Source organism: Citrus clementina, unplaced genomic scaffold, assembly GCF_000493195.1.
Source record: "Citrus clementina cultivar Clemenules unplaced genomic scaffold, Citrus_clementina_v1.0 scaffold_8, whole genome shotgun sequence".
Taxonomy (NCBI): Eukaryota; Viridiplantae; Streptophyta; class Magnoliopsida; order Sapindales; family Rutaceae; genus Citrus; species Citrus x clementina.
In genome coordinates this window covers 18,707,861-18,734,718 of record NW_006262022.1, presented here as the reverse complement: position 1 = coordinate 18,734,718, position 26,858 = coordinate 18,707,861, and the positions used below count along the sequence as shown (strand labels likewise).

General features: G+C 32.9%; 3 protein-coding genes across 5 annotated transcripts; 1 reads left to right on the top strand and 2 right to left on the bottom strand.

The window, feature by feature from the left end:
• Positions 1–881: 881 nt before the first annotated feature.
• LOC18034380 (L10-interacting MYB domain-containing protein) lies at positions 882–3,031 on the bottom strand. Of its 2 annotated transcripts, none has more exons than XM_006424060.2 (3): positions 2,929–3,031; positions 1,657–2,022; positions 882–1,576 (listed from the first exon to the last, which is right to left on the bottom strand). In XM_006424060.2, exons 2-3 carry the CDS (start codon positions 1,984–1,986, stop codon positions 1,028–1,030), a joined length of 879 nt encoding a protein of 292 aa, XP_006424123.1. In that variant the 5' UTR covers positions 1,987–2,022; positions 2,929–3,031; the 3' UTR covers positions 882–1,027. The 2 variants fall into 2 exon arrangements, with proteins under 2 accessions (XP_006424123.1, XP_024034957.1); XM_024179189.1 differs by lacking the exon at positions 2,929–3,031 and adding an exon at positions 2,242–2,734 and having other exon boundaries at positions 1,657–2,020.
• Positions 3,032–6,647: 3,616 nt separating this feature from the next.
• On the top strand, positions 6,648–8,908 carry LOC18035613 (apoptosis-inducing factor 2). The gene is made up of 4 exons (XM_006424058.2): positions 6,648–6,971; positions 7,216–7,472; positions 7,575–8,026; positions 8,456–8,908. The coding sequence occupies exons 1-4, from the start codon at positions 6,844–6,846 to the stop codon at positions 8,726–8,728; spliced, it is 1,110 nt and encodes a 369-aa protein (XP_006424121.1). The 5' UTR covers positions 6,648–6,843; the 3' UTR covers positions 8,729–8,908.
• Positions 8,909–9,082: 174 nt separating this feature from the next.
• Positions 9,083–11,338, bottom strand: LOC18034095 (uncharacterized protein At2g29880). 2 transcript variants are annotated; one of them, XM_024178432.1, is made up of 3 exons: positions 10,395–11,338; positions 9,921–10,270; positions 9,083–9,835 (listed from the first exon to the last, which is right to left on the bottom strand). In XM_024178432.1, exons 1-3 carry the CDS (start codon positions 10,399–10,401, stop codon positions 9,287–9,289), a joined length of 906 nt encoding a protein of 301 aa, XP_024034200.1. In that variant the 5' UTR covers positions 10,402–11,338; the 3' UTR covers positions 9,083–9,286. The 2 variants fall into 2 exon arrangements, with proteins under 2 accessions (XP_024034200.1, XP_006424120.1); XM_006424057.2 differs by having other exon boundaries at positions 11,296–11,333.
• Between the last annotated feature and the right edge of the window lie 15,520 nt (positions 11,339–26,858).

Below are 26,858 nucleotides of genomic sequence, written 5' to 3'. Positions count from 1 at the left end.
CAAGATAGATTATCTAGTCTTAAAAACAATAATCAAATATATTGTTTTTAATTTTCAATTGCAAAGAACGGATTTTCTGTTTTTGCAAAACATTCTCTCAACTGCAAATGAGATCATAAAATCCTTTTGAAAAAGCTCGATCCGCCGAGCTTAGAAAATGCTTTTGAAGAGAAAGAAGAGCTGCTCTATGCAATTGATACACAAAAGTACAAAAAAATTAAATTGACGTTTAAACTAAATTTGAGAAATGTTAAAATAACCTTATTCATTGTTTTGATAATTTGTAATTTTAGTAAATATACTAAGCAGCTAAACAGAGTAAGGGTATATTTGAAATTGAGATTGGGCAGCTATAACTTAAAAATTCCAGCACTAAAGTATTTAATAAACATTAGCTGTTGTACCTTAAAAGCTACTTTGATATGATTTTTCAATTGTATAATGAAAAATCTATTATATTTTTAATAATTTTGTCAAAATTATTATTAAAAAATTATATTTACTATATATTATTAACTTTTATTTTATAATTATAATTTTTTTCCCAGAACAACTGTAACTTTTAAACTACAGCATCTCAATATCAAACAAACTCTAAATTGCTTTGGTGAAAACACTTCGTAATTATCCAAGTACAATAACTGGACTTCATAATTTTCTAAGTTAAGAAAATGTAAACAACATGATCAATGAAACTAACACATTAACAATATATCAACATCAACTCATTCAAGTGCAAATAGTCCATCAAATATAATATCATACAAGTAGGATAAGCAATTAAAGTATCCAAAACTAAATTATCCAAGTACAACAACTGGACTTCATAATTTTCTAAGTTAAGAAAATGTAAACAACATGATCAATGAAACTAACACACTAACAATATATCAACATCAACTCATACAAGTGCAAATAGTCCATCAAATATAATATCATACATGTAGGATAAGCAATTAAAGTATCCAAAACTAAATTAAACATAACTACAAGCTACCGACTTTTCCAAGGTTAAAGAAACAACGTACTACAAACTAGCCAACCAAGCTCTCTTCCTGTCATCAGTCATACTAAGAAAAATTTTCCTCCATTCAAGATCTACGATCTTCTCCATCAGCTTGTTGAAAGTGTCATTGTCGACATCACCCATAGCCTCAACAGCATCAATACATTGTTGGATGGAATACATCTCAGTTTTCGGAGATGGCTCACAGCTTTTTTCATTGATCTTCTCTAATTTTTGAATTACGACTTTGGTGCAGATCTCTAAGTAACGTTCCAACTTGTCCCAAAGTTTGGGAATATGCTCGGACGTTTGGTCGAGTGATCGACGAACTCTTTTTTCCTTTCGACACTCCACTGCAAGGTCCATAAGATCATCATCCTTGGGAGCATCAACGTGAACTCTAGACTTGATTAAGTTTTCAGATAATTCGCGTTCATCATCTGAGGTTGGAGAAAGTTGGCTCAGTGATAAATGCATTTGACTTGTTGCTGTATTTCCACTGAATATCTCCCCTAATATATGATAGTTCTCCAAACCTTTTTTCCGATATGGCTTCACACCTGGTACGCTCTACGAAAACAAAATGATATATAAGTACAGGATTTCAATATTGAAAAAATTATGTAACAAAGATAGAGTACAGTACATACCTTAACATAAGCAGCCCAAACAGAGTCTGGTGCAGTGATGGTATTTGTAACAGGATTCCAGTCAAACCCAGGATGCTTAATTAGATCAGAAAATTCACGATATTTCTTGCGTAAGCGGTTGAACTTTGACTTAAGTTTTGGTATGGTGTAGCTTTTATTAGTTTCTGCAAATAACTCATCATCTATAACACACCAATGCCTCTTGATAAATGTCGTTTTGGAATCCAATTCTCCCATTTTGACGTGTTTGTGCAGGATACGAATAAATATTCCTTCACTCCTGGAAGACCACTCGGCTTTATCATCACCATCAAAATCATCGGAAGCCATAATTATATGTGCCTATTTGAGTTTCAGAAATTCAATCTGCCAATAATATGGAACCCCAAAATAAATATCATAATAAAACATGAATGTGATCACCAGCAAGCTCAGAGACTTGAAACTCAACCAGCATATTTGCACGTATCTTGAAACAATATAGCAAAATCAAAGTTACTAGAATCAAAAGATAAAGAACAAAAAGACAGAGATGATGAAGGTTCAAAAGAATTCAAGATATATGGTACTGAAAGAGACAGGTATATCTTGTATCTATGGGGATTGAAAAGTTCGAAGAAAATTCCAGCAGCAATGTGTGAGAGGCTAGAGAAGAATGCTGTGCACTATGCTTAAATGCTTCACACAAGAGCTCACTTCTATCATTTAAGACACATGGTTCTAGTGCAGATTTGTTATACTTATTGAGATCATTATAGTACTGTTATACACTAGAATTAACTTGAAAGTTATCGAGTTCTAATGATATAACATCAGCATAGAGGATTACGATTCATCACTGCCATAGAAATCATTAAACAATCAATAGCACAATTTACATTATCCATACAAAAATGAGAAAACCCATATCTCAACATGTGGGATTTTGAACACTCAACTAGAAAAATTAGGAATTAAAGATTCAAGAGCACTCATTTAAAGTGATCCTGTCAGTTCTTAGCACTGAGAAGCGCTTTAATTACATTGTCTTAGTTTGTGTACATATAACAAGGATAAGATAGTTCTAAGAAACCCAATCTGTCTTTTAAGTTCTACACACAAACAACTGAAGACTAATGGGTTTAATTTGAAGCTCATTACAGAAATTTGAGAAAACCCTAACAAAAATTAAAAATTTATTTCTTTAATTTAGCTAATTTTGAAGTAATACCAGCGAGAAAATATACATATATTTGGCCACGGATAGTTATAATGGGAGAAGAAGAACAGTACCTGGCTGGCGTCTGGTCCTCGTCTACGGGTGGAAAACGCCGGATACGAAACAGTGAATCCTGTTTTCAATGGATTTGGGGATTTCTTTTCGCAAAACAGAAAAAAAAACGGCGCCGTTTTGTCATTTGAACACAAACCTGCGTTTTATAGTATATATTTCTCAAATACGGCAGCCGAGCTCGTTTTCCACGTTTTTTCTTTCTTGAAAAACTTAAAATGAAAAACAATTTAAAAAGGGTAAATATCATGAGAATCCTCTTTGTTTCGTTTAAATATGGACTGACCCCAAACATTATAGAAATCTTCTTATAAGTTTAAAATGTTCTAAAGAATCAACACATAAACTCCAAGTTTGTTTGTTAAATATGTTGTGTCAATCCTAATTAAGAGGGAACTTATCTCGATTCATCATATTTTTAAACTGCTTTCTGTAGCCCAAGTTATTCCTTTTGGAAAGTACTCTGCTCGTCCCATTTAACCATCCTACGTCAATTTGACCTAAAAAAGATAAAGCATCAAAGCTGATCGTCATTTCCTATTTAATAGAAGACCAATAGATTTGTCTTGGCTTAAGGATACTATATTGAAGGATAATTTGGATATGCATGGAAGGTTGGTACTTGATGAGAATCTAAGAGTTAACGGTCGGAAAAACATATTTGCAATTGGGCATATTATTGATATTAGAGTAAGTTTAAAGATAAACATTTAAGAAGAGACAGATTTCTGACACGACACTAATAGAAATTGCGAATGGGTGCATTGGTTTTACCTTGTTTCTGTCAGCATTCTATTAATTTTGTCTACTTGGTTTAAGGAAATTGCTAATGTATTGTTCTTGGTTGTATATATAACTGCGTGGCAGGAAATTAAACAGGGTATTTAGCACAAAAACATGCTCAAGTGGCTGCAAAGAACCTGAAATTACTAATGGCTGGAGAAAATGAAAGCAAAATGACAACTTATAGGGCAGAGTCTGCAAATATGGCAATTGTTTCCGTGGGAAGGAGAGACGCAATGCAATCAGTTGCCATTTATAACAATCAGTGGCTGGATTCCAAGCTACTTCAAGTCTAGAAACTTGTATGTTAGTAGAAACAAGGGAGCAATTGGGCTTATAATCTGAAGATAATATTGTACATTCTTGGGATGAGCGAAGCTAACACTATTTTTTAGGGTGAGCTAAAATTTTTTAATTACTATTTAGGTTCAAGACACGTTTGAGATAAACTAACAATTCATCTCAATTAGGAAGGTTTTCTTTAATTACAGGATCTTGCTTAAAATTTTCAAATCAGTCATGTAAACTAAAGAATTTATGTAATTAATTAATAAATTATTTCCAAAAATCTTAGCCGGACTGTCCGGGTTAGCCACCCTTTAGCTTCGCCTTGACATGTGAGTTCAATTCGTTTGACGTCTTACAAGGTACGGCCTTTGTAATCAACTTTCATTGTTTCAGCTTGAGGAGTTGTTTGCTTAAATATTATAAAATGTCTTCATGAGATTGGCAAAAGCATTGTTTACCGTTTGGTGCAATTTTCATTACTGCATTATTATAGCATGAGTGCATGAAGAGAAAGTAATTTTCATTTGCCATGAAATTAAATAAATTAAATTTTAAGGAACAAAAACAACCATTTTTATTCCGTCCAATCACTTTCCAGTTTGGAAAAATGCAATCTTTTTCAATATATTACGAGGAGGCACAAACTTGCACTTCGCACATGAATGGCAAAGAAATGCGTAACGAAATCATTCATTTTATATATCAGCATAATTATTGAAACCCTGCCAAGGAAAAAACTACAAAATTTAACGATAGAATTGTAAATTCTTGAATAAAATTATTTTGTACAAATTGATATGGTATAAATTTAGTGGTTTGATGAAAATATAAAATAATAAAAACAAATCATATGAATTAAGAGATATTTAATCCAATTAATAAGACTTTACAAAATATGCTCATGATTTTGAATTGTACAAAATTTAATTATTAAAACCCGTATTCATAAAAAACATGCTCTTTCAATTTTACAACAGACCTTGAAAGGGATTAATTTATCCCCTAAAATTAATTTTTAATCAGAAAATTTGTTTGCTTCTAAGTGGTTGACCATCCTACACAGGCCCATAATTCCGTTAAACTGAATGTATCACTTTTTTTTTCTTTTTTTCGCCCAAAAACAGTTAGTGGGCGAGATGGGCTATCGCCCAATTTTGTTTTGATTTTAACAGAAAATATTAATTTCAGTAGTAATTAAATTTTGTATGTAATTAAAATTATGTTTAATTAACTCAATAGTAATGCTATTTGCAGAAATTGTGCACAAAACATAGTGCAGACTATATTACTCAATTTTTTTTTTTAAAAAAAACAAACATCAATTTTTTTTCTTATTGTTTACACATTTTAGTAATAATAATGTTATGGATCCTAATATTTGAGTTTTAATTTGACTCTTAATGTCCCGTTTCATTGATTTATTAGATGATATATTCCATATCTTCTAAAATTAATTAACTACCATATAATGAATGAATGTCACGTTAGTTGAACTCAAATTATATATAACTTAAATGTAAAGATATCTAGTATTTCTCCTTTATTATTTGTTTTGCTTGTTCTGTGCAGTTTCTGTGCAAATAACAGAGCTACTCAAAATTATCATAAAACCACGTTAATGGTTTAAACTTGGAACAAATAACTAAATATATCATTTCGCAAGTACTAAATAGCACCAGTTAACTATATGATTATCATATCAATTAAATTGGCACTAAATTAATTTTTTTTTTTAAAAAAAAAAAACCGCATAGCTGACTCTCATATCCGACTCTCCAACTGTAGCAGTCTCACATAAGTATGTAAGTGATAATTGCCGTGGCTTTTGTTAGCAGAGATGATTTTTTTTTATGATTTCATCCCCTATTAACGCAATAAGATTTGTTTGAGGTGCTTTAACAACAATGTATTTTAATTCTGATGTGGTACCGCCGTTTACTGAAAGGCTGAAGCAGCCAAAACAGCCTAATCCATCTTGTGCTGTAGTTGCGATCACGTCAAATCTTTGGGTAGTTTGTTCTTGGAACATAATTCAACAACTTAATGTTTCATAAGATCAGTTGTTTCATAAGAGTACCAGACACAAGTCAATCTAAATTGCTACATATATCAAGCAATAATTAGTGACCCATGACTTAACATACAAGAAAGTATTTTGACATCTTCACAAGCTGATGCATCTTCAGGCACTGTCTATGTCAGATGCAGAATCTGAATAGTCAGATGCTATCAGAGATTGTATAGCAGATGGTATATAAATTACAGCCATGTCATAAACCGAAAAACAGGTGTTAAAGACAATTTTTCAAAACTTTATCAGCTTTTTCATTAAGCATCTTTAAGATGTTTAGGTGTCGCAATGCCTCCAGTCAATAGATCATGCAACGACGACTATAATGGAGGTATCGTGAAAAATAAAATAAATCAAATTCACCATATCCAGGAGCAGAGTATGCATCGCAAGTCCCTTTGTCTACTCTGCATCTGCTATCGGATGAGGGTACAGTTGAGTATTTCTCAAACGGTAAGGACTAGTTATTGTTTAAGCCAAACTATAGGGGTCTAATTAATTCTTTTAAAGGCTTAATTGTTTTAAATGACAATTTGGCTACCAACTGCCCTTTAAATCTGTTTTTAAATTGATAAGAATGACTGAAAGGAAGGGACATGGAAGGTTGTCAAAAATGGGCAACTTGTCATCTCTGCATTCGAACATTTTCCTTTCATCATCTTTACTTGGAACTTGGTTAAGCCGCGTCCTTATATAACATAATCGCCGGTTAAGCGTTCTGGATCGAGTATCAGAGGAGAGGCAGAAGCAAAGCAGAGCATCTGGGAAAGAATTAATGGAGAGTCAGCGGCAACAACAATCTGAAGGAAAGAATAAAAGAGTGGTGGTGATCGGAGGAGGGGTTGCTGGTTCCCTGGTTGCTAAGTCTTTACAATTCAGTGCTGATGTTACCCTCATTGACCCGTAAGCAAATCTTTCTTGTTTCTGTTGATTCATATGTGAATATTCTGTTTTTCGTATGTCATGGAATGATAAACTGTTGAAAAAGAAAGCTTCAATATTTGTATTTTCAGAAGGGCATTTTGCAAATAAATCACCAAAGGGTAGTTAACAAAGTTGGTGGCTAAAGAATTGTACCTATGAACTTTTCTTTATATAGGGGATTGTTCTATTCTTGGTGTTTTAAGAAAGAGTGAAATTGAAACAGGAAAGAGTATTTTGAGATCACATGGGCAAGCTTAAGGGCAATGGTGGAGCCATCTTTTGGAGAGAGATCAGTGATTAACCACACGGATTACCTCGTCAATGGTCGTATTGTCGCTTCTCCTGCAATCAATATCACTGAAAATGAAGTTTTGACTGCAGAGGGCCGCCGTGTTGTGTATGATTATCTTGTCATTGCCACTGGCCACAAGGATCCTGTCCCCAAAACTAGGACTGAGAGGCTTAATCAATATCAAGCAGGTAAAAACTGTAGTTATGCAAAGCCGCCTAATTCATAGTATTAGCTTTGTCATAGCTGCTATTGTAATCTCAAGTTAAACTTTGTTTTGTTTGCACCGACAGAGAATCAAAAGATTAAATCTGCTCGTTCGATTTTGATTGTTGGAGGAGGTCCCACTGGTGTTGAGCTTGCTGGAGAAATAGCTGTTGACTTCCCGGAGAAGAAGGTTACTCTAGTGCACAAGGGGTCAAGGTTGCTGGAATTTATTGGACCTAAAGCCGGTGATAAGACTCTAGATTGGTTGATATCAAAGAAGGTTGATGTGAAGCTGGGGCAAAGAGTCAATTTGGATTCTGTTTCAGAAGGAAGTGACACGTATCTGACCTCAACAGGAGATACCATAAAAGCAGATTGCCATTTCCTATGCACAGGAAAACCAGTAGGTTCAGATTGGCTTAAGGATACTATATTGAAGGATAGTTTGGATACTGATGGAATGTTAATGGTTGATGAAAATTTAAGAGTGAAGGGTCAGAAGAACATATTTGCAATTGGAGATATTACTGATATTCGAGTAAGTGCTTCTATGAATTTTCCTCAAGTATTCTAGCTTTCAGGAGCACAAACCAGTAGTATTTATTTCAATGCTTGATGAGATTGCTAATTAACTTGGGTCAAGAAGCACTTTATTTAGCTACAGTTCGCAATTTCTGTTAACTACAGCAATCTAGTTGCAATAAACTCGTATGTAATGTTTCAAATTGACTATGAGGTAATTACTAAAGGAGGTTTTGAATCGCTGTTGAGTGGTATGGTCATTTCGTTAACATAGTATTAGCTTGTATTTTGATGTCATTGTTGTCCATCAAAAATTGGTTACCTGCATCACATGCTTCTCCTTCAACTGAGCCATGCAACAAGGAATGCTGTGTGGCCTAGATAGTTTTTCATGCTTTCATTTTGAAAATCTAATGCCTATTACTGATTGGATAATGCATGACAGGAAATTAAACAGGGGTTTTTAGCACAGAAACATGCTCAAGTGGCTGCAAAGAACTTGAAGGTATTGATGGTGGGAGAAAGAGAAAGCAAAATGGCAACTTATTGGCCACATTCAGCAATTGCAATTGTTTCCCTGGGAAGGAAAGACGCTGTGGCACAGTTGCCATTTATGACCACCATTGGTTGTGTTCCTGGCTTAATCAAATCTAGAGACTTATTTGTTGGGAAAACAAGGAAGCAAATGGGCTTAGAACCAGATGTTGCACATGCTTAAGAAGTGAGTTCAGTTCGTTAGACATCCTACAGGTGTAACATTCTCAATTTCTTTGTTTCATTTAATTTGTTGTACGTGTCTATTAAACTTTATTGTTCTGGGTTTGCTTAGGCATTTGTATTTTTTAAGGTTTGGTGTGATTTGATTGTATAAAATATAAAAATAACATATTTGCTGTGAGTTTTAAATTGCCAATACTGTGCAAAAACTTTTCACAAAAATTATTATTATTATTATTATAGCAAAACGAAGCTGGACTTCTTTATTTACACATAAGTTGACAAAAATAGGTGAAAAAAAAAAGAAGAATAAGTAAAGAAAACAACATAATTACAAACAACAAACACTAACAAGTAGACAATACAGCAACTAGCTATAGCAAATCCAGAGACTGTGTGCCGAAATTCTGGATTTGCATATATGCAGATGACACAAATGTGGAAATAGTTCATCCAATTTAAGGCTACAAAAGTAGGATCAGCAATTGGTGTATCCAAATCTAACTCAACTACACATTACTAAAAACTATATAGTTTTCACAGTTAAAACAACAATATATTACAAACTAGCCAACCAACCTCTCTTCCTCCCATCATTCATACTAAGAAAAGCTGTTCTCCATTCAAGATGCATTATCTTCTTCATCAGCTTGTCAAAAGTGTCAGCGTCAACATCTCCCAATGCCTCAGCAGCATCAACACATTGTTGGACGGAATACATCTCAATCTTCCTAGTTGAAGCAGAGCTTTTTGCCTTGATCTTTTCTAATTTATGTTTTAAGAGTTCACTACAGATCTCCATGTAATGTTCCATCTTGTCCCAAAGTTTTGGAATATGCTCGGATGATTGGTCGAGTGATCGACGAACTCTTTTTACCTTTTGAGGCTCTGCTGCAAGGTCCACACGATCATCATCCTTTGGTACATGAACAAGAGCTCTAGCCTTGAATAAGTTTTCGGGAAGTTCACGTTCATCATCTGATGTTGGAGAATGTTGGTTCAATGTGACATGCGTGTGACTTGTTGCTGTAGTTGTGCTGAATATCTCTCCTAACATGTGAAAGTGCTCCAAACCTTTTTTACGATATGGCTTGACACCAGGAACTTTCTACAAAAACAAAATGGTATATAAGTGCACAATTTGAACATTGGAAAATATTATGTAACTAACAGTTTGAAAGTAGAAGATATACCTTAGCATAATTCGCCCAAAGACTATTTGGTGCTGTGACAATATTTGTAACAGGATTCCAATCAAAGCCAGGATGCTTAATTAGATCAGAAAATTCACGGTGTTTCTTGCGTAACCGATTGAACTTTGACTTAAGTTTTGGCTCAGTGAATCTTCTATTAGTTTCTGCAAATAACTTATCATCTATAACACTCCATATCTTCTTGTTAAATGTCGTTTTGGAATCCAAATCTCCCATTTTCACATGTTCATGCAATATACGTATAAATATTTCTTCATTCCTTGAAGACCACTCAGCTTTATCATCAAAATCAAAATCATCGGAAGCCATAATGTGCATAACTTCTCCAACTACCAAGAAAACAAAACTTTGAAACTATACTCTCTTATAGGTGTCAAGATGTCAAATATTCAAACCATTAATATCAAGGAAGCCAAAATTCAAACAATAACAAGTTACAATGACATAACGTACATGTCATCTTTATCCAATCTTAGATACTTGAAACTCAAAACCAGCACACACACGTCTTCAACCGATGTTGTAAAATCCAAGTTACTAATACAGAAAGATATAGAGAGAAATGACAAAGTAGAGGAAGATTCAGATAGAATTCTAGCCAAACTTAGTTTGTTACAGGGCTAAAACTGTAAGAGAGAAGAATGATCATGTTATGTCTATCAGGATATAAAAAATTGGTAGAAAATTACAGAGTTTAAGAACAATAGTGTGACAATACACCTCATACAAGGGCTCACCTCTATCATTTGACATATGGTTCTGGTACAAAACTTGTTATGCTTTATAATAGAACAGTTATACTTAAATCAAACTGGAAACTCATTGAGTTCCTACGAGACAACAATGGCAACAACATACATAAGGTTATTAAACAATAATTGGGTGAAAGGTAGTGCTGTATTTTTCCGAAAACTTGCTTTTAGGTTTGTTAATTTTAATGCAAGACTCTGCGTTTGCTCTTCTACTGCTTATAAGCTTATACAATATTGCTGCGTATCTGAAGCAACTGTTCCCATTTAGAGAAATTTTAGCGCTTAGTAGTAGAATCATCAGAAAATTAATCTTATACGTACAACAAAGACAAAACCCACGTCTCTGCATGTGAGATTTTGCATACTCAACGAGAAAAATTATGAATAAAAGTTTCAATAACACTCATTTAAGTGACCCTGTGGGTTCTTAGCACTGAGAATCCCTAAAACTTTGCTTACATTTGTGTTAATTAGTGTTTAAAGAATACTCATTTATGCTAGTTGTAAGAGACCCTATTTGCGTTAGAAGTCTTAAACACGGACAACTGAAGATGAATGGTTTTAGTTTGAAGCCCAATATAGAGTGAGAAGAAGAACAGTACCTGGCTGGCGTCTGGTCCGGATCCTTGGGTGGAAAACGCCGGATACGAAAAAAGTACATCCCGTTTTCAATAAATTTGGGATTTTATTTTGCGAAATAGTCAAAACGACGACGTCGTTGTACAGTTTCCAAACGCGATCCTGCGTTTTAATGAAATTAATATATTTTTAAAATACGGCAGCAGGGCCCATTTTCTACGTATTTTTTATTTTTCTAAAAACAAAAACATAAAAAAGAAAGGGTGAATTCCATGTAAATTCCAAATATTTGATATTATAATAATAATAATAATAATAATAATAATAATAATGATATTTTTAGTACTGTTGCTTAATGCTTACTCTGGATATTCAATGCATCCTATGTAAGAGCAAATATTTTATTAATAAAAAATAAAATAATTGCAAGAGATGATCATGCATAGCTTAAGTGGAAAATTATCTGTATTTCAACAAAAGGAGGGAAAAAAAAAAGAAAAGACTTATGTGATTAAGTTTAAAAATATTTGAAATTTATTTGATTCATCAAATTACTTAATAAACTAACTTTTTAAAATAATTTATTTTATTTAAATTTCCCTTAATCAAATTAAAATTGCTAAAAATAAATTTTTATCTTAAGCAAATTACAATTGTTAAAAATAATTTTTTTATTAGATAATTTTTTTTTAAACTCTTCCAACTCATCACTACATGATAACCTACTTTTCTTTAACATTAAGTTGTTGCTTGTATCCAAATATTGTTAATTGTATCTACATCATAACACCTAAGTCAAAAAAATGACAACTATTGGTTTTATGGAAGATTTTGCAAGGAATTTTAACCGCAAAAGGTATGTGTTTTTTTAATTATTTAAATTTTGTTTGCATTATATACTTTATAGTAGTTCAAAATTTGTTTGTCCAAAAGTACATATGTACATATATACATAGATACATACATATTCTATTACAAATTTATGAACAAAATGAGGATCTTTAATCCAATACAAGTATATAACCAAATAGTTTAAATTGTTTTAGAGGCGTGGACATAGATTGGTGGTGCCAAACCAGTTCTCTAAACTCTTTATTTTTTTTTTTTGGATCATTTATTCTATATTTATTGTTGAATTTTAACAAAAAAAAAAAATTATACCTAGATTAACGAACTTATCTGCAACTATACTTTCGTTTACAAAAGACAAACCAGAAAAAAAAAGGGGATAAAAAAGATTTATAGAAGCCACTTGTAGTCAAATATATATTTTTCACAATCTTTTTTATTCTTACATTAATTCATCAATCGTAAATTCACATTCACTCAGATAGAATTAAGGAATAGGTCCCTCTTAAGTGTTAACAAAATATTGGTTTCGGTTATTATTAGCGGACGGCCTCGATATTCTTTCTGTAAAAACCAGTAGAAAAGCAAAATGACATCATAAAAAGGAGACCAAATCAATCAGAACCCATTGGTTTCCATAATAGTACAAAGCAAATCATCCCTATTAAATCAGATTATATCATCATCATCATCATTACCACCCCTTATTTCAAACTCCTCCAAGTCCAAATCATCCATAGCAACTTTTCTTTCACCTCAAAAAAAGTAAAACTGTAAAAGGATTCTCTCTACCGGCTAACTCTTTATTTATTACCTTTACAATTTTGTTTACACCACACACATTTTTTTTTTTTTTTTTTTTGCAAACAACAAAATCACACAAGGATTTATGAATGTCTTTGAGAGGCAAAAAAAAATAAAAATGAAATTTACGATTGTGGCCGGTAATAAACATTTTGGCCCCTAGTTTAGGACTTCAAAATCTATCACATTTATAGTATTTCTCTTCGTTTTTTAATTTATAGCTGAATTCAATATTTCTGAAGTTATTACATTACACAGGAATATATGTTATATATTTATAATACAGTGCAGAAGTCCACTCAACATAGTTCATAGTCCAATTAATAGTCTATATTAACTAGAGATAAAGTTTATATCACACACACATATATATATAGGAAGATATATCTACTAAATTATTAGTACATAATTTTTAAATTAATGTAAATCTAAAAATAAAGGTAGTATATACATATAGAGTAATTTTTTTTTAATGAGGGATTTCTTACATTATTTATATATAAAGACAAATTAAAAGACAACAAACTCCACACTCGAATACATGATCAAACAAAGTTGTATTAAGTTGTGTTTTATTTGCCTCTTAATATATCATTTACTTCAGTAATTTAATGGATCCTTAATTAGATAATGAATATATATTGAGAGAAAGAAAGAAATTTTTTCCATTAAGGATATTCCTCACTTTGTTAAAAAACTGTACTATTAAAAAGTATAAATTTTAACGTATTAATAAATAAAAAAATATAATTTTTAATAAATTAAAATTTTATATTTTCTACCTTCACTTTATTAAGGTGAGCATGTTCTCTCTCTCTCTCTCTCTCTCTCTCTACAAAAGTTTGACGTGGGAACAGGCTAAAAAAGGAATCGACGGATAACGGTAAACTATAAATGATCGTCCGGCTGGTAATTTTACAATATAGCATCGAGATGACGCCATGTTTGAAAAGATACAACTATGTGGGATCGATCATCTGGCTCGTGTTCTGTGTCGTGCGCCTACCGAAGGTCGATTCAAAACAGCGCCGTCAGCATCGCAATCTTTGGCATTTATTTATTTTTGCGTTATATGTTTATTCAATAAATCATTTCTCTTGAAAACGGCTGCATAAGCCATCATTTAATTTGCATCATTTCTCCTCTTCCCTGTAGATTGGTCTTCTTTCATTGCCATTCATACGTATGCCTTTGTATCTCTCTAAATCTCTTTCTTCCTTGTAAGACTAGCTAAATAAAATTATAAAAAAAAAAAATCTTCCAAATCAAAGGTTTTTATTAAGAAAATGTGTGTGGATATACATAAAACTTCTCCAATAGTACATCTTTATTTGAACAAAATAAGTATCTCACTAAAATAAAATAAAAATGATAGATTATAGTAAATTAGGATCTGTATTTTTTTATATGTTAGTTTATTAAAATTTATGTTCTTATTTATTAGTAGCATTATTACGTTGTTATATATATATATATATAACTAACATTATCAAAAGATGACTCCTACAAAAAGATGATGATATGAAGAAGTGAAAAAAGAACATACATACAACATAGTCTTTCTTTCATGTGGGTGCTTTCATTTTCTTTTTTCAGGAACCCTATTCCCTTATAGCATAGCCTCGCTTATCATAGTATACTCGCTCATCCAAAACTTTCGTTTCATTATGTGTATTTAGAAAGAAAGCAACCAATAACTATGAGTGAATGAAATGTGTAGCTATTGACCATACTTATTATTTCACTCGAGCAACTACACGATGTGATTAATTTACTGTCGAACACATTATTAAATCAATACATTTTTAAATTAAATGATTTAATAGAGTTACTACAGATACTATATTAAACTATATGATGTTATAATAAATTAAATAATGTTAATTTTATTAAATTATATAATTTAATAATGTATTTATATATTAAAAAATAAAATAAAAGCATCAACACCTAAAAATTTCTATAAAAAGAAAGAGAAATGAAAATTATTTGTCAAAAGTAAATGGAAACAGCTGGTGATATTGACGGTGGAAGGAGAAGGATGTTGACAGTTTTAGAGCTGATGACTTGATAGTCACACAGTGATCATGATTGTTTGTGGGTACTGTATATTTGTGGATTGGAATGGAATCATCAAGATTCAAGACGTATACTCGAAGCTGGTGCGACATTTGGCGGGTGGAATCGGGTACGTACTGCAATAACCAACCTGGAGCTGTTACTCCAAATTAGTCTGTAATTTTGTATGCGTGACGCAGGTGATGTGACACTGATCCATGGAAATAATGGTGCTGGGATCACCTTGTTTATCGTAATAGAAATGATTTTGGGGGAGAAATTTGACGGAAGATAAAAATAAGGTCGGGCCTAATTTATTTTGTTTATTGAAAAATGATTAATTAAAAACAAGTTCAATTAAATTTCGTGTAAGCAACGTGTTTTTGTGAATGATAGCCACTTTAGCATTTTCTTTACTCGTAATTGATAAGGAATGAGAGGAGTCTACATTACTCCAAGAAAATAATTTTTTTAAACACGAAAGAAGGATCTTTTTTGTGGTTGGCTTGAGCATTTGTATACAGTTGATCACCTTATAATTCAACTAGTAAAAAACTACGTAATTCACCCACCCAGGATGTTAAAACTTAAAACTAAATAAAATGGACTTTTTTTTAATTAATATGAATCACAGTAATTCAAGTTTAATAATTCAACATTTGTTAACAATTGTACTATGAACTAGAAATCAGTAGCAGCACAGCCTAGTACGTAGTTGCTGTCTCAAATTCTCAATGAAGAAAAGCAAAATGGCATCATAAAAAAGAAAAGGAAAAAAGATCAAATCAAGTATCAGTTATCAGCATCCATTGGTTTCCATAAATGCACAAAGCAAATCATCCCTGTGAAATCAGATTATATCATTATTATCATCAGCATCATCATCATCACCACCCCCTTTCTTTCAAACTCCTAACTTTTCAAACCTCCTGATTCCAAATCAGCCGCAGAAACTTTTCTTTTACCTCAAAAAGGGAATCTCTCCAGCTAGAAACTAACTGCAGGCTGTTTATAAGGTACATAATTTATAATTTATATTGACTAAAATTAATTTTATAGTTTGACTCCGTTATTGTTTCTCAAATAATTAGAGAATCATAAAAAATTATTTTTAGACCAACTCTAAGTTCATATAATTTAAATTAGCACTTTAGCAGCTGCTCTAACTATACATCTACTACTTATACAATTTTATTTACACCGTATGCAAGTTTTTGCTCACTACATAATAAAACTATACAGAGATTTATGAATGTCTTGAGAAACAATTTCATCGTTAGTTTTTAGTCTTCACAGGTAATGACATAGTATTTCAATGATAATTTTTTATTTATGAGTGCACTGTTTAGAGGTCTACTCAATATAACTAAAAAATTTATACCAACAGGAAGTGATACATTTACTCCACACATAAGCAAATATATCTACGCCCACTAAAAAATTATCCGAGAAAGAAATATAATGATGGTAAATAAATATAAAAATTGCAAAGAAATTAATCCAAAAAAAAAAAAAAGAATTGAAAAGAGATTCAGTTTATACAGTCGCCCTTTAATTCACGTCAGAACAGGCTAAAACAGGTAACTGAAAAAGTATTCGAAGCATAACGGTAACTACGTACATACGATGATCGTACGTTGTGTAATTTGACATTATAGCATCGACACGACGTCGTGTTTGTGAAGATACGATTTTACGTGGCACGTGCCTGAGATCACCCGGCACTCCGTTGGGGGTAGTGACTAGTGACGGTCCATTCAAAGACGGCGCCCGTCAGCATCGTAATCGATCGCGTATATCTTATTTTCACAGTTTTTGTTTATTACAATAATCATTTCTCTTAAAAACGGCTGCATGAGCATCATTTGCAGCATCTCTCCTCCTCTATAAATTTAGCCTCTTGCATTTGCAATTCATGCGTTGCCTTCATATCTCTTTCTTCTAGCTTTTCAATACTAACAAGAAAGACAGAGAAAAAAAAAAAAATGGTTTCCAAATCTAGGGTTTCTTTTGTGGGTCTAGGGCTTCTCTTCTTTACGTTTGTAGCTTTGCTGCTGCTCTTTTCTTTGGTCATCATGCAAGAACATTCTGGTCTCTCTCTCTTTCTCTCTCTCTAACTAATGTACCAATCTAGTGTTATTTCCTATTTCCTAAATATAAGTTAAGTGGGATTTTATTTTTATGTTCATCTTTTCAGATTCTGCTGGTACTGAGAATACTGGTTGCTATTATGGAGAAATGGACTTGCAAAACAGAAAGGTGGTTGTTTTATTTTTATTTTTATTTTTATTTTATTTTTCATGTTATGTAAATGATATTAAAAAATAAATTGTTGATTGATGCAGCTTTTGAGTGAGAAACAATTACCGGCAAGGACTGGGGGGCTGCTGCATGCAATCTCAAGTGGTGATGAGAACATGATGGTGGGTGGTTCGGAGTTGAGGGTGGTTCCTTCTGGACCAGACCCATTGCACCATAATGGCAGCCCCAAGAAGCCAAGAACTCCATGAATGTTATATACATATATGCGGCCGCATGCTAGCTGGGAACGTCGTTTTGTTTTGTAATATATAAGGAACTTTTTGGCTGGTATATGTATGGAATGAAAGTAACATATATGCCGTTTTCTGTATGGGAAAGCAGTTCAAGTATTTTGCTCTCCCCTGCCAACTAGCCGTATGGTAATATTTGTGCACGTGAATGCATATATAATTAATTACTTATGGCATGCATCTATTCTTAGCTTACTGTATTTTTCATGTTCATGACTAACAAATTAAAGTTAATTCACTCACTTTTCAAATTTAAAGAAGTTTAACATGATAAAATATGACGAAGAAGTCAAATCGAATATGTGAGAATGTTATTACATAAAAGGGAAGATAACTAGATAAGTGCAAATTGATTGTTTAGATTATATTGAAACAGCTGGTGATATGACTGTGGAAGGAGAATAGGAGGTGACATTTTTGGAGCTGATGAGTGGTTGATAGTCACAGATCACAATCAAAATCGAGTTAAGATTGCTCTCGGGTTACAGCATATTTGTGGTAGGGGTGGGTAAATCGGTTTCGGTTCGGGTTGTTTGGGTTTCGGTTTGGGTTTCAATCTGTTCGGGTTGGAGGATTGAACCCAATCGAGTTGAAAATGCCAACCCGAATCAAACCGAACCGAATTTAATTCGGTTCGGTTCGGTTTGGGTTGGCAATTCGGATCGGATTGGGTTGATAATTCGGGTTAAAATTCGGGTTAATTCGGGTTAGTTTGGGTTAGAATAATTCGGGTTAGAATGAGTTGGAATAATTTAATCTAAAAATTCTAACAACAACCACTTAAAATCCAAAAATCTCAATTCCAAACATCCTTAAGGAACAATTTAATCCAAAAATTATAACAACCACTTAAAATCCAAAAATCTCAATTCCAAACATCCTTAATAACAAATATCAACTACACATCATGCTTAATAACATTTCAACAATTTAAAACTCTCAATTCCAAATATTCCAAACATCTTTAAGGAATAATTTAATCTAAAAATTCTAACAACCACCACTTAAAATCTAAAAATCTCAATTCCAAACATCATTAACAACAAATATCAACTACAAATCATCCTTAATAACATTTCAACAAGTCTTTTTAAAGTTGACAAAACATAAAACATGTAGTCAAGTACAATAAAGCTACAAAAATTACAAATCTAAAAATTAAAATGGCAAATGGCAAGCATGATTAAACATCTCCACATGACAAATAAGGCTAATAATCCATCTCCAACACCATCAATACTCAACACAACATCTCCAAATTAGCAATAATTAACCACCATCATAGGGATTTTTTTTGTTTAATGTATATATATATATTTAATTTTAAAAAGCTAAATCTTAAAAAAAAAAAAAAGCTTCAACCCGAACGGGTTAAAAATTCGGTTTGGGTTGTACCCGAACGAGTTGAAGCTTTGAATCCGCTCGGATTTCACCGGTTAACCCGAACCGGAGTTAACCCGATCCGAACGCCCACCCCTAATTTGTGGATTGGAATCATCTACGTACTACTCCAATAACCAACCCGCAGCCATCGTTTCGAATTAATTTTGTAATTTTGTACTCATTATGACGCAGGAGATCAATGTGACGGCGATGGATTGGGATGATGCTGGATTAATGACTCTTGTTAATTAAACGGCCATGCTTAAGTGTATGTAAACTTACATTAACTCGAGTGGCATTTAAAAATTGAAGTGTTATTTGATTGTCAACATGTTTTGCGTTATTAGATGCAACTTTGGTGTTGAATGTAGCCACCACCCGTTGTTAGATAATTATAATTTTGATATCATTTCTTTTGAGAAATAACAAATGAGAGACAAAAATGTATTTAATTACTGGAATACTTTCATAAAGTAATTTTTTTAAAACAAGAGAAGAAAAACATTTCTGCATTGCGGGACATCAATGTTATTATGGTAATATTCATATTAAAAGAACTTGCACTTTGAACTATGACTATGGTATAATACGTAGTTTTGAAGCTCTATGTAGGACTGGATATATTTAATTTACCTTGCTTATGATTATAAGAGTTTGAGAAGTGATAAAATAAGAAGCAGAGAAAGAAATTACTAGGCCGATACATTTCTCATCAATTTTTAGTATATTTTGGAAAACTCCAATGTCAAGTTAAAAGTTGAAAATTTCAAATATCTGGTGTCAAATATTTTGCTTTTGAAATAATATCTACAAATCATAATTTTCGGAACCTCTTCTTATTTTTTTATACAATAATAAATGATTTGTTAGTTCAAAAGACACGTAAATATTAATTTTTTGAACTCAAGTGTGATTCGTTCAACCCTGCAAAACATTATGAAAGTTTTATTCATGAAGAAATAATGTCTACGAGTAGTTGTTCTTTTAACTGATTAAAATGCACTTGAGCATGAACGGCATGACAAAAATAAGATTTACTACAAAATTTAGTATGAAATTATAAATCCTGCAATTATTTTGTGTTATATTTCTATTCATCTATTTTTTTTTCCAATTATAATGGTTAATTATGATAAAGGGTTATTTTTTCATGGAATTTTTATACATTAATTCTATTTCTGAACTTTTAAATCAACATTTTCTTTTAGTTTCCTGTGAATTTGTACACATACCTACAACTAAATTGAAAGATTAACAAAATTCTTTGGAAAACTCGATCTTTTCGAATTAAAAGAGCTGTCAAATTCATCTGGTAAAGTAAATAATTCAAATTTTCTTTTACATTACTAGAAAATTATCATTCTGAACCAATCTTCAAATTTTATCATTAATGATAAATATAAAGCCAGCTAACATTTAGCGCTTGTAATTAATGGTTGATGACACATTGATTAGAATATAAACTATGTATCCAAACTATATGTACCATAATGTTAATGTATAGTATTTTTAATTGATCAGACTATTTTCATTCGTCCTGCACTACCAAATGGAATGATAAAGTAGTTGATCAAAACATTTTTGTCCGCAAGAATTGCCATTATCTGTCATAAAAGATACTTTTCTTTGTTTGATATATGTTCTATTCACTGGATGATAATTTTGAAATTTGTGGGAATTTGTCATAACAAATTTAATGTTCAAATGTATGGCAGCGGATTTTGATTCATTGAAATTTCGTTTTGCTTGGACTTGCAATACAAGTATTTACTTGAACTTGAGGCTCGACACAATTCAATAATCGAGTAGAACTTCCAATTGACCTCAAAATTTGTGTGGTGCTTGGGAGAGAAGAAAAGCCTAGCATGAAAAGTGAGAGTCTGTCAGCTTTGCCAAGTTGACTGCCCGAAACTAAAGTAAAAGTTTGTAATTATTTGTACATACAGAAGAAGAATTTAGTGAGTTAATCCACACTTAATTAGGAGCAGCGGGCAAGTCATTCTTGGCTATCAAACAAGACTCCAATCTTCATGTAAGACTCTTTTCTCAAAATTCATCATCTTCCTCAAATGGAATATATAGTTTTAAGTGTTGGCTGCATAATTATTAGGGAACATATGCGATAGTCAACAATATTTTGAAGTGGTTATGGAAGAAGAGAAAGCCTAGCATGAATGATAAGAGCCTGTCAAGATAGCCCAAGACGACTTGCCCTAGAACCTGCACAAGGATTCTTGCTGTACATGTAGCTAAGTTAAACTTGAGAGACCTTTCTTTAGAAGCAAGGCAAGTCATCCTTGGCTATCAAACAAGGCTCTTTATCTTCAAGCTAAGCTACTCTTTCGATGATTTTCATGCTTTGCTAATTGGATGTCAAATTACGTGTTTGCAGTCCCTATTTATGGAAGAGTACAGTTTGGATGCAGATCGCAAAGTCAATATGCTGCCATAAATTTGCACAATTCGTGATGACTCTTTATTTTGTTTTATTTTGTCCACCACTCAGTGTCAGTATGCTTGCCTAAGTGAATATATTCTCCATAATTGAGACTTTCAGAGTCCCAAATGTGCAATGCTCATATTGCTTGATTATATTCTTACTGCCAAAAGAGGTATCATATTTTTTTTCTTTTTTTTTCCAAAAGGGACGTCATGAAGCGCTCCTTATTTCAGCAAAGGCCAACTTGCTTATTAATTCGCCCTGAAATTTCCGATTAGAGATGCACATAATCAAACCTCCAGCTTCTCCAAATTGAGGATGTATTGTTTTTATACATGGTTAGCCATACAATGTTACAAGCAAGATTCATCTGCTGCTATTATAGTATTTGTCATGTTACCCATGTACACCAGGTGAAGTAAGATCTGATTTTGCTTCATTGGAGATGCTCTGTAGATTCCAATTCAGCTCATACTGCTTTTAGTTCACTATGCTTTTATTGCCATTACTAAGAACTAAGATTTATATACGTCTTGTTTATCCACAAAATAATAATATGGTAGCTGACACTAGATTACCAAAATATGGATAAAATTAATAAACTTTCCATCTTCTTTTTAGCGGCGAAGGCATTGACTTGAAATGATGCTAGAGCTTTACAAGGATTCCCCGCAACTTTATTGGTCAATTCCACACTCCTCTTTGTTAGATTATATGCTTCTGGCCCAATTTGTAGTAGTGTGAATATCCAGCTAAGTCATACTAGTCTCCATATATGTAGTCAACTCAAAGGAAAAGGGCAAGTGGATGACAAGTTATAGCATCGATAATTAAGAACAGTGACTCTGCAAATTTATAATTTTATTATAACTGAAGCTATATGAGCAGAGTGAACCAAGGCTGTCACAGCCAAATGTGATACATCAAATCAAGTATATGCTACTGGTTTATTAGAAGCTAGTTGAACATTGTGTACTTTCTTTCTTTGCTGAAATTCTGTTACATTTCTTAATCTGCAGGGACACGAAATAAATACATTGCACATATAGAATATATTCCTGTTTGGTGAGCTTAATGATTGTACAATACAGAGGTGGGGAAACGATCACTGTTCTTTCATCGGCTAGAAGTAGAGAGAATTTGAAATACAATATTTGCATCCAACTAAAGCACAAATTTCAGAGATTAAAGCCCTCGTTTGGTAGCCAAAAATGACTTGCCTTGCTACTACAGCTACAAGGAAGAGTTTTACAAGGATCTGGGTAATTCAAAGGCTGTATCTATCTCGGCTAATTAGATCTTTGCCATTCGTTGTTATAACACGTGGTACACATTCTGTAAAAGACCATCACAACTTAAATCAGAATCAGATCCACATTCACCTAATCATCTTATTTTAAGAATCAAATCAAAAATTTTAAAAGTTAGAAAGTAAACGAACAAAAAATTGTACAACACGCTATATGTTCATTTCTTCTTGAATAGATATGCATATACAAACTGATTTTGCCGACCAAGATGTGTAATAATATTTTACTAGACACGGCTGAAAATTGATCCTATATAAGGACATTGTGACTTTGATCTAATAGTTGCTGTGATTGTCCTTCTATTAAGTACAGCTCCATTTGTTTTCATTCCAACCTTGAGATTATCTTCTATTGCATGCCCTAGAGCATTCTTGATCGATTACTGAGTCACCTGACTTCTCAACTGTCATTCGCTTACACGTCACTTGCCTTTTATCGGTTCATGTAACTTGATGACGACGGCAGCTGAAGGAGTGCTCACTGAGACAATTTGCCAAACACTTAATTCATTTTATCAAACACCTTCGTCTATATATACCAATCATAATGACTGATTCTTGCTATACATGGATCAAGCGTGACATAGATACAATCTGACCAGTAAACTCAAAGTCTATATATAACAATCATAATGACTGATTCTTTCTATACATGGATCAAGCGTGACATAGATACAATCTGACCAGTAAACTCAAAGTAAATAATGTATTTCTTTTAACTTGCAGCATTTTTTCTTTTTGTTGTGACTGGGCCTTTTAGCTTTATAATTTTGACATTTTACCCAAAATTAATGCATATTCTCTTCGTCAAATACGCTGGATTCTTCATTTTTTACATAGAAGTTTATATTCTACCCTGGGACTTGACATCATTCAATTAAATTAAAACTTCATGGCTCATCTTCAATTCATCACTTCGTGCTCCAGTCATTTAATTTTTGCTGTAAAGCTTCATAGCAAGCAATGATGCCCCAGCCCTACAAATTAAAAAAAAAAAAAGAAGGAAAAATTAATGCATCCAAGCTATTATTAAACAGAAAATATCAGTGCCAAATTAATCTATTATCAAAAGTGCATATAATTATATCTCACAAATCGTCAGTATGTAAGCTAGCATGCGTGCTCAAAGTTTCATAATGCCAATCATGCAAACAGGCAAAGCTATAATTTGAAGTGGTTGTGGAAGAAGAGAAAGCCTAGCATGAATAATATATATATGAGCCTGCAATGTCAACTAGCGAGCCAAAGATGACTTACCTTATAACCCATCAAAAGGATTTTTCTGGCTAAATGTAAGCTAAACTTGAGACCTTTCTTTAGAAGCTAAACTTGACTCCTCTATTCAGGTTTCCAAGGCAATTCAGCCATAATGAATTGCATTGACTCAATGGAGTCTCCCAGAAGCAAACTGCTACAATATCAAAACGGATGCCGTTGTAAACGAATCAAAAGAACAGAATCTGTTCTAGCAGGGATTAAGTTGGCCAAAGATTCAGGGCTTTTCCTCTTCGATACTAGGGAACTCACAGCGGAGTCAAATCAATTTCGTGTCAAACATGTTCCCAGAAATTGTAATACAGTAGCCCACATTATGGCAAAAGTAGATTTTTCATATTCTGATTACCAAGCTTGGTTAGAAGATCAAGATCCCCTGATGAAACTGTACACTTGTTCACCTGTAACAATCTCTGGTTTGGTTTATTATATATATATATATATAATTTTTGTTATTAAAAAAAAGTACTTGGTATGGTGATTGAGTTGCATGTTTAATACCTCTCTGTAGCAGTCGACTATTTGTTCAGTTTCATACTTATCTTAATTATTCCAGTTGTGGTTTTTATCATAAATGAGTTAATTTTCTATTCTAGCTTATACTTATAAATTATATTTCTTCATGTATTCAAAAGTGTGGAACAATCTATAGATTTTTTTTTTAAAAAAAAAAACAATTTCATATCATTATCGTTCATACTCTATTATTTTACATTCAAAATTAGTTTCTCAATTCAGCTAGTATTACATCAAAAAAGAACTGCTGATCTTCGATTTCTACAATATGTTGGGCCTTTAATCCTCCAAATCCTTAGTTTAAAAGGGATATCGAGTCTCTTTAACTTCTTCGATTTAATATATTTCACAAGATTAACACATATTTGCATTTATTTTAAAAAATTTATATTTAATATATTGACACATATCATGCATGCATTAAATGAGTGTAATATTAAAGGGGTATTTTAGAGTCTCTCTAACTTCACAGTAAATGACCAAAGTTGAAGAAATATATCATAAACATAAAAGAAAAAATAAAACAATGTATCGAATATGTCCTTTGAACTAGTCTGTTAAATCTGTTTAGCAATATAGAAGAGGATCCAAGAACATCTAATAAGAAAGTAAAATATTTTAACCGATATTGTGTCAATACTAATTCCTCGTAATTAGTTGAATGGAGTGATTGTTGAATTATGGATCTGTTAGGAAATTGATGGGTGAAGCAGACACTAAGCTAAAGTGAAATTGGAAGAAAATAAAGAATAAGCACAAAGTAGACACTAAGAAATTACGTGGTTCGGCTTTTAACCTACGTCCACGGGTGAAGACATAAGGAAAATATTATACTAGTGATATGAGGATTACAAGTATTATAATCTTTTGGCTCACTACTCAGAACCCCAATACACCCAATCTCTCACTCACTAATTACATCAGAATAATAAATATTGAAAACAAATGCTTATAAAGATAAACTTATTTTTCTCTCTTTTATAAGCTCTCGGATGCACTCAAAATGGGATGCAAAACTCATTTGCATGGCTCCTTTTATATAGCCAATTGTTGGCTAACAGATTCCACAAGTTAGGTTTGACAGCCACCTAACTCAACCACCTCCATTTCATTTTGTCCATGGTTGGCAATCACCAAATCAAAATGTCAATGTCGGCACCCATTTTTCTTCATTTTCTTTCCTTTTTTTCTTCTTCCTCTTTTGTCTTCTTTCTTATTTTCTTTGCCCTTTTTGGTGGATCCTTGACATTCTCCCACTTGGAGATTAGATTGGGGACTAATCAATCTCCACATCATCCTTTCTGCTTCGCCATTGTCATATTGCCTACGTTTATGCTAGGCCACTAGAGAATCTACTCCAGATAAACTTGTCAGCATTGATCGGCTTGGTCAAAACATCTGCTAGGTTCTCTTTGGTATGAATTTTCTGCAAATCTACACTTCCATCTTCCACTACTTCACGATCGAAGTGATACTGAACTCATATGTGCTTTGTCCTGGAATGAAAGACTGGATTCCTTGCAATGTGCAAGGTACTCTGACTGTCACAAAACACAGAAATTTTCTCTTGTTTGTGCCCGAGCTCCTTCAATAACCTTTGTATCCAAATAGCTTCCTTGCAAACTTGTGTAGCTGCCATGTATTCTACTTCTGTTGTAGATAAAACCACAACGGTCTGCAATTTTGAAACCCAGCTTACAGCTCCTCTCGCAAGTGTAAACACATAGCCAGTAGTAGATTTTCTTTTATCAACGTCTCTTGTAAAATTTGAATCCACATAGCCCCTGACAGTAAACTCTGATCCTCCATAACATAATGCAACATCGGAGGTTCCTCTGATGTACCTCAGAATCCTCTTCATAACTATCCAATGCTCGCCACCAGGATTCGCCATGTATCGACTGACTGCTCCCATTGCTTGTGTAATGTCCGGTCTAGTACAAATCATGGCGAACATCAAACTTCCCACTGCTGATGCATATGGTACTCGAGACATCTCCTTCCTCTCTGCTTCATTGCTAGGACACATACTTAAGGATAATTTGAAATTAACAGGAAGTGTGGTAGAAATTGATTTACAATATTGTATGTTGAAGTGCCGCAAGATTTTCTTCAAGTAATTCTTCTATGAATGCCAAATCTTCCTATCATTTCTGTCTCGGTGAATTTGCATCCCTAGAATCTTGTTTGCTGGTCCCAAGTCCTTCATTTCAAACTCCCTAGCCAATTGTGCCTTCAATTCTTGGACTCGATCTTTGTTGGGGCCTGCTACCAACATGTCATCTACGTACAACAACAAAATGATGAAATTATTATCTTCACCTCTTGTAATATGCTCAATGGTCTGAACTGAGTCTGTTGTATCCAAGGCTCATGATGAAGGAATTAAATCTCTTATAC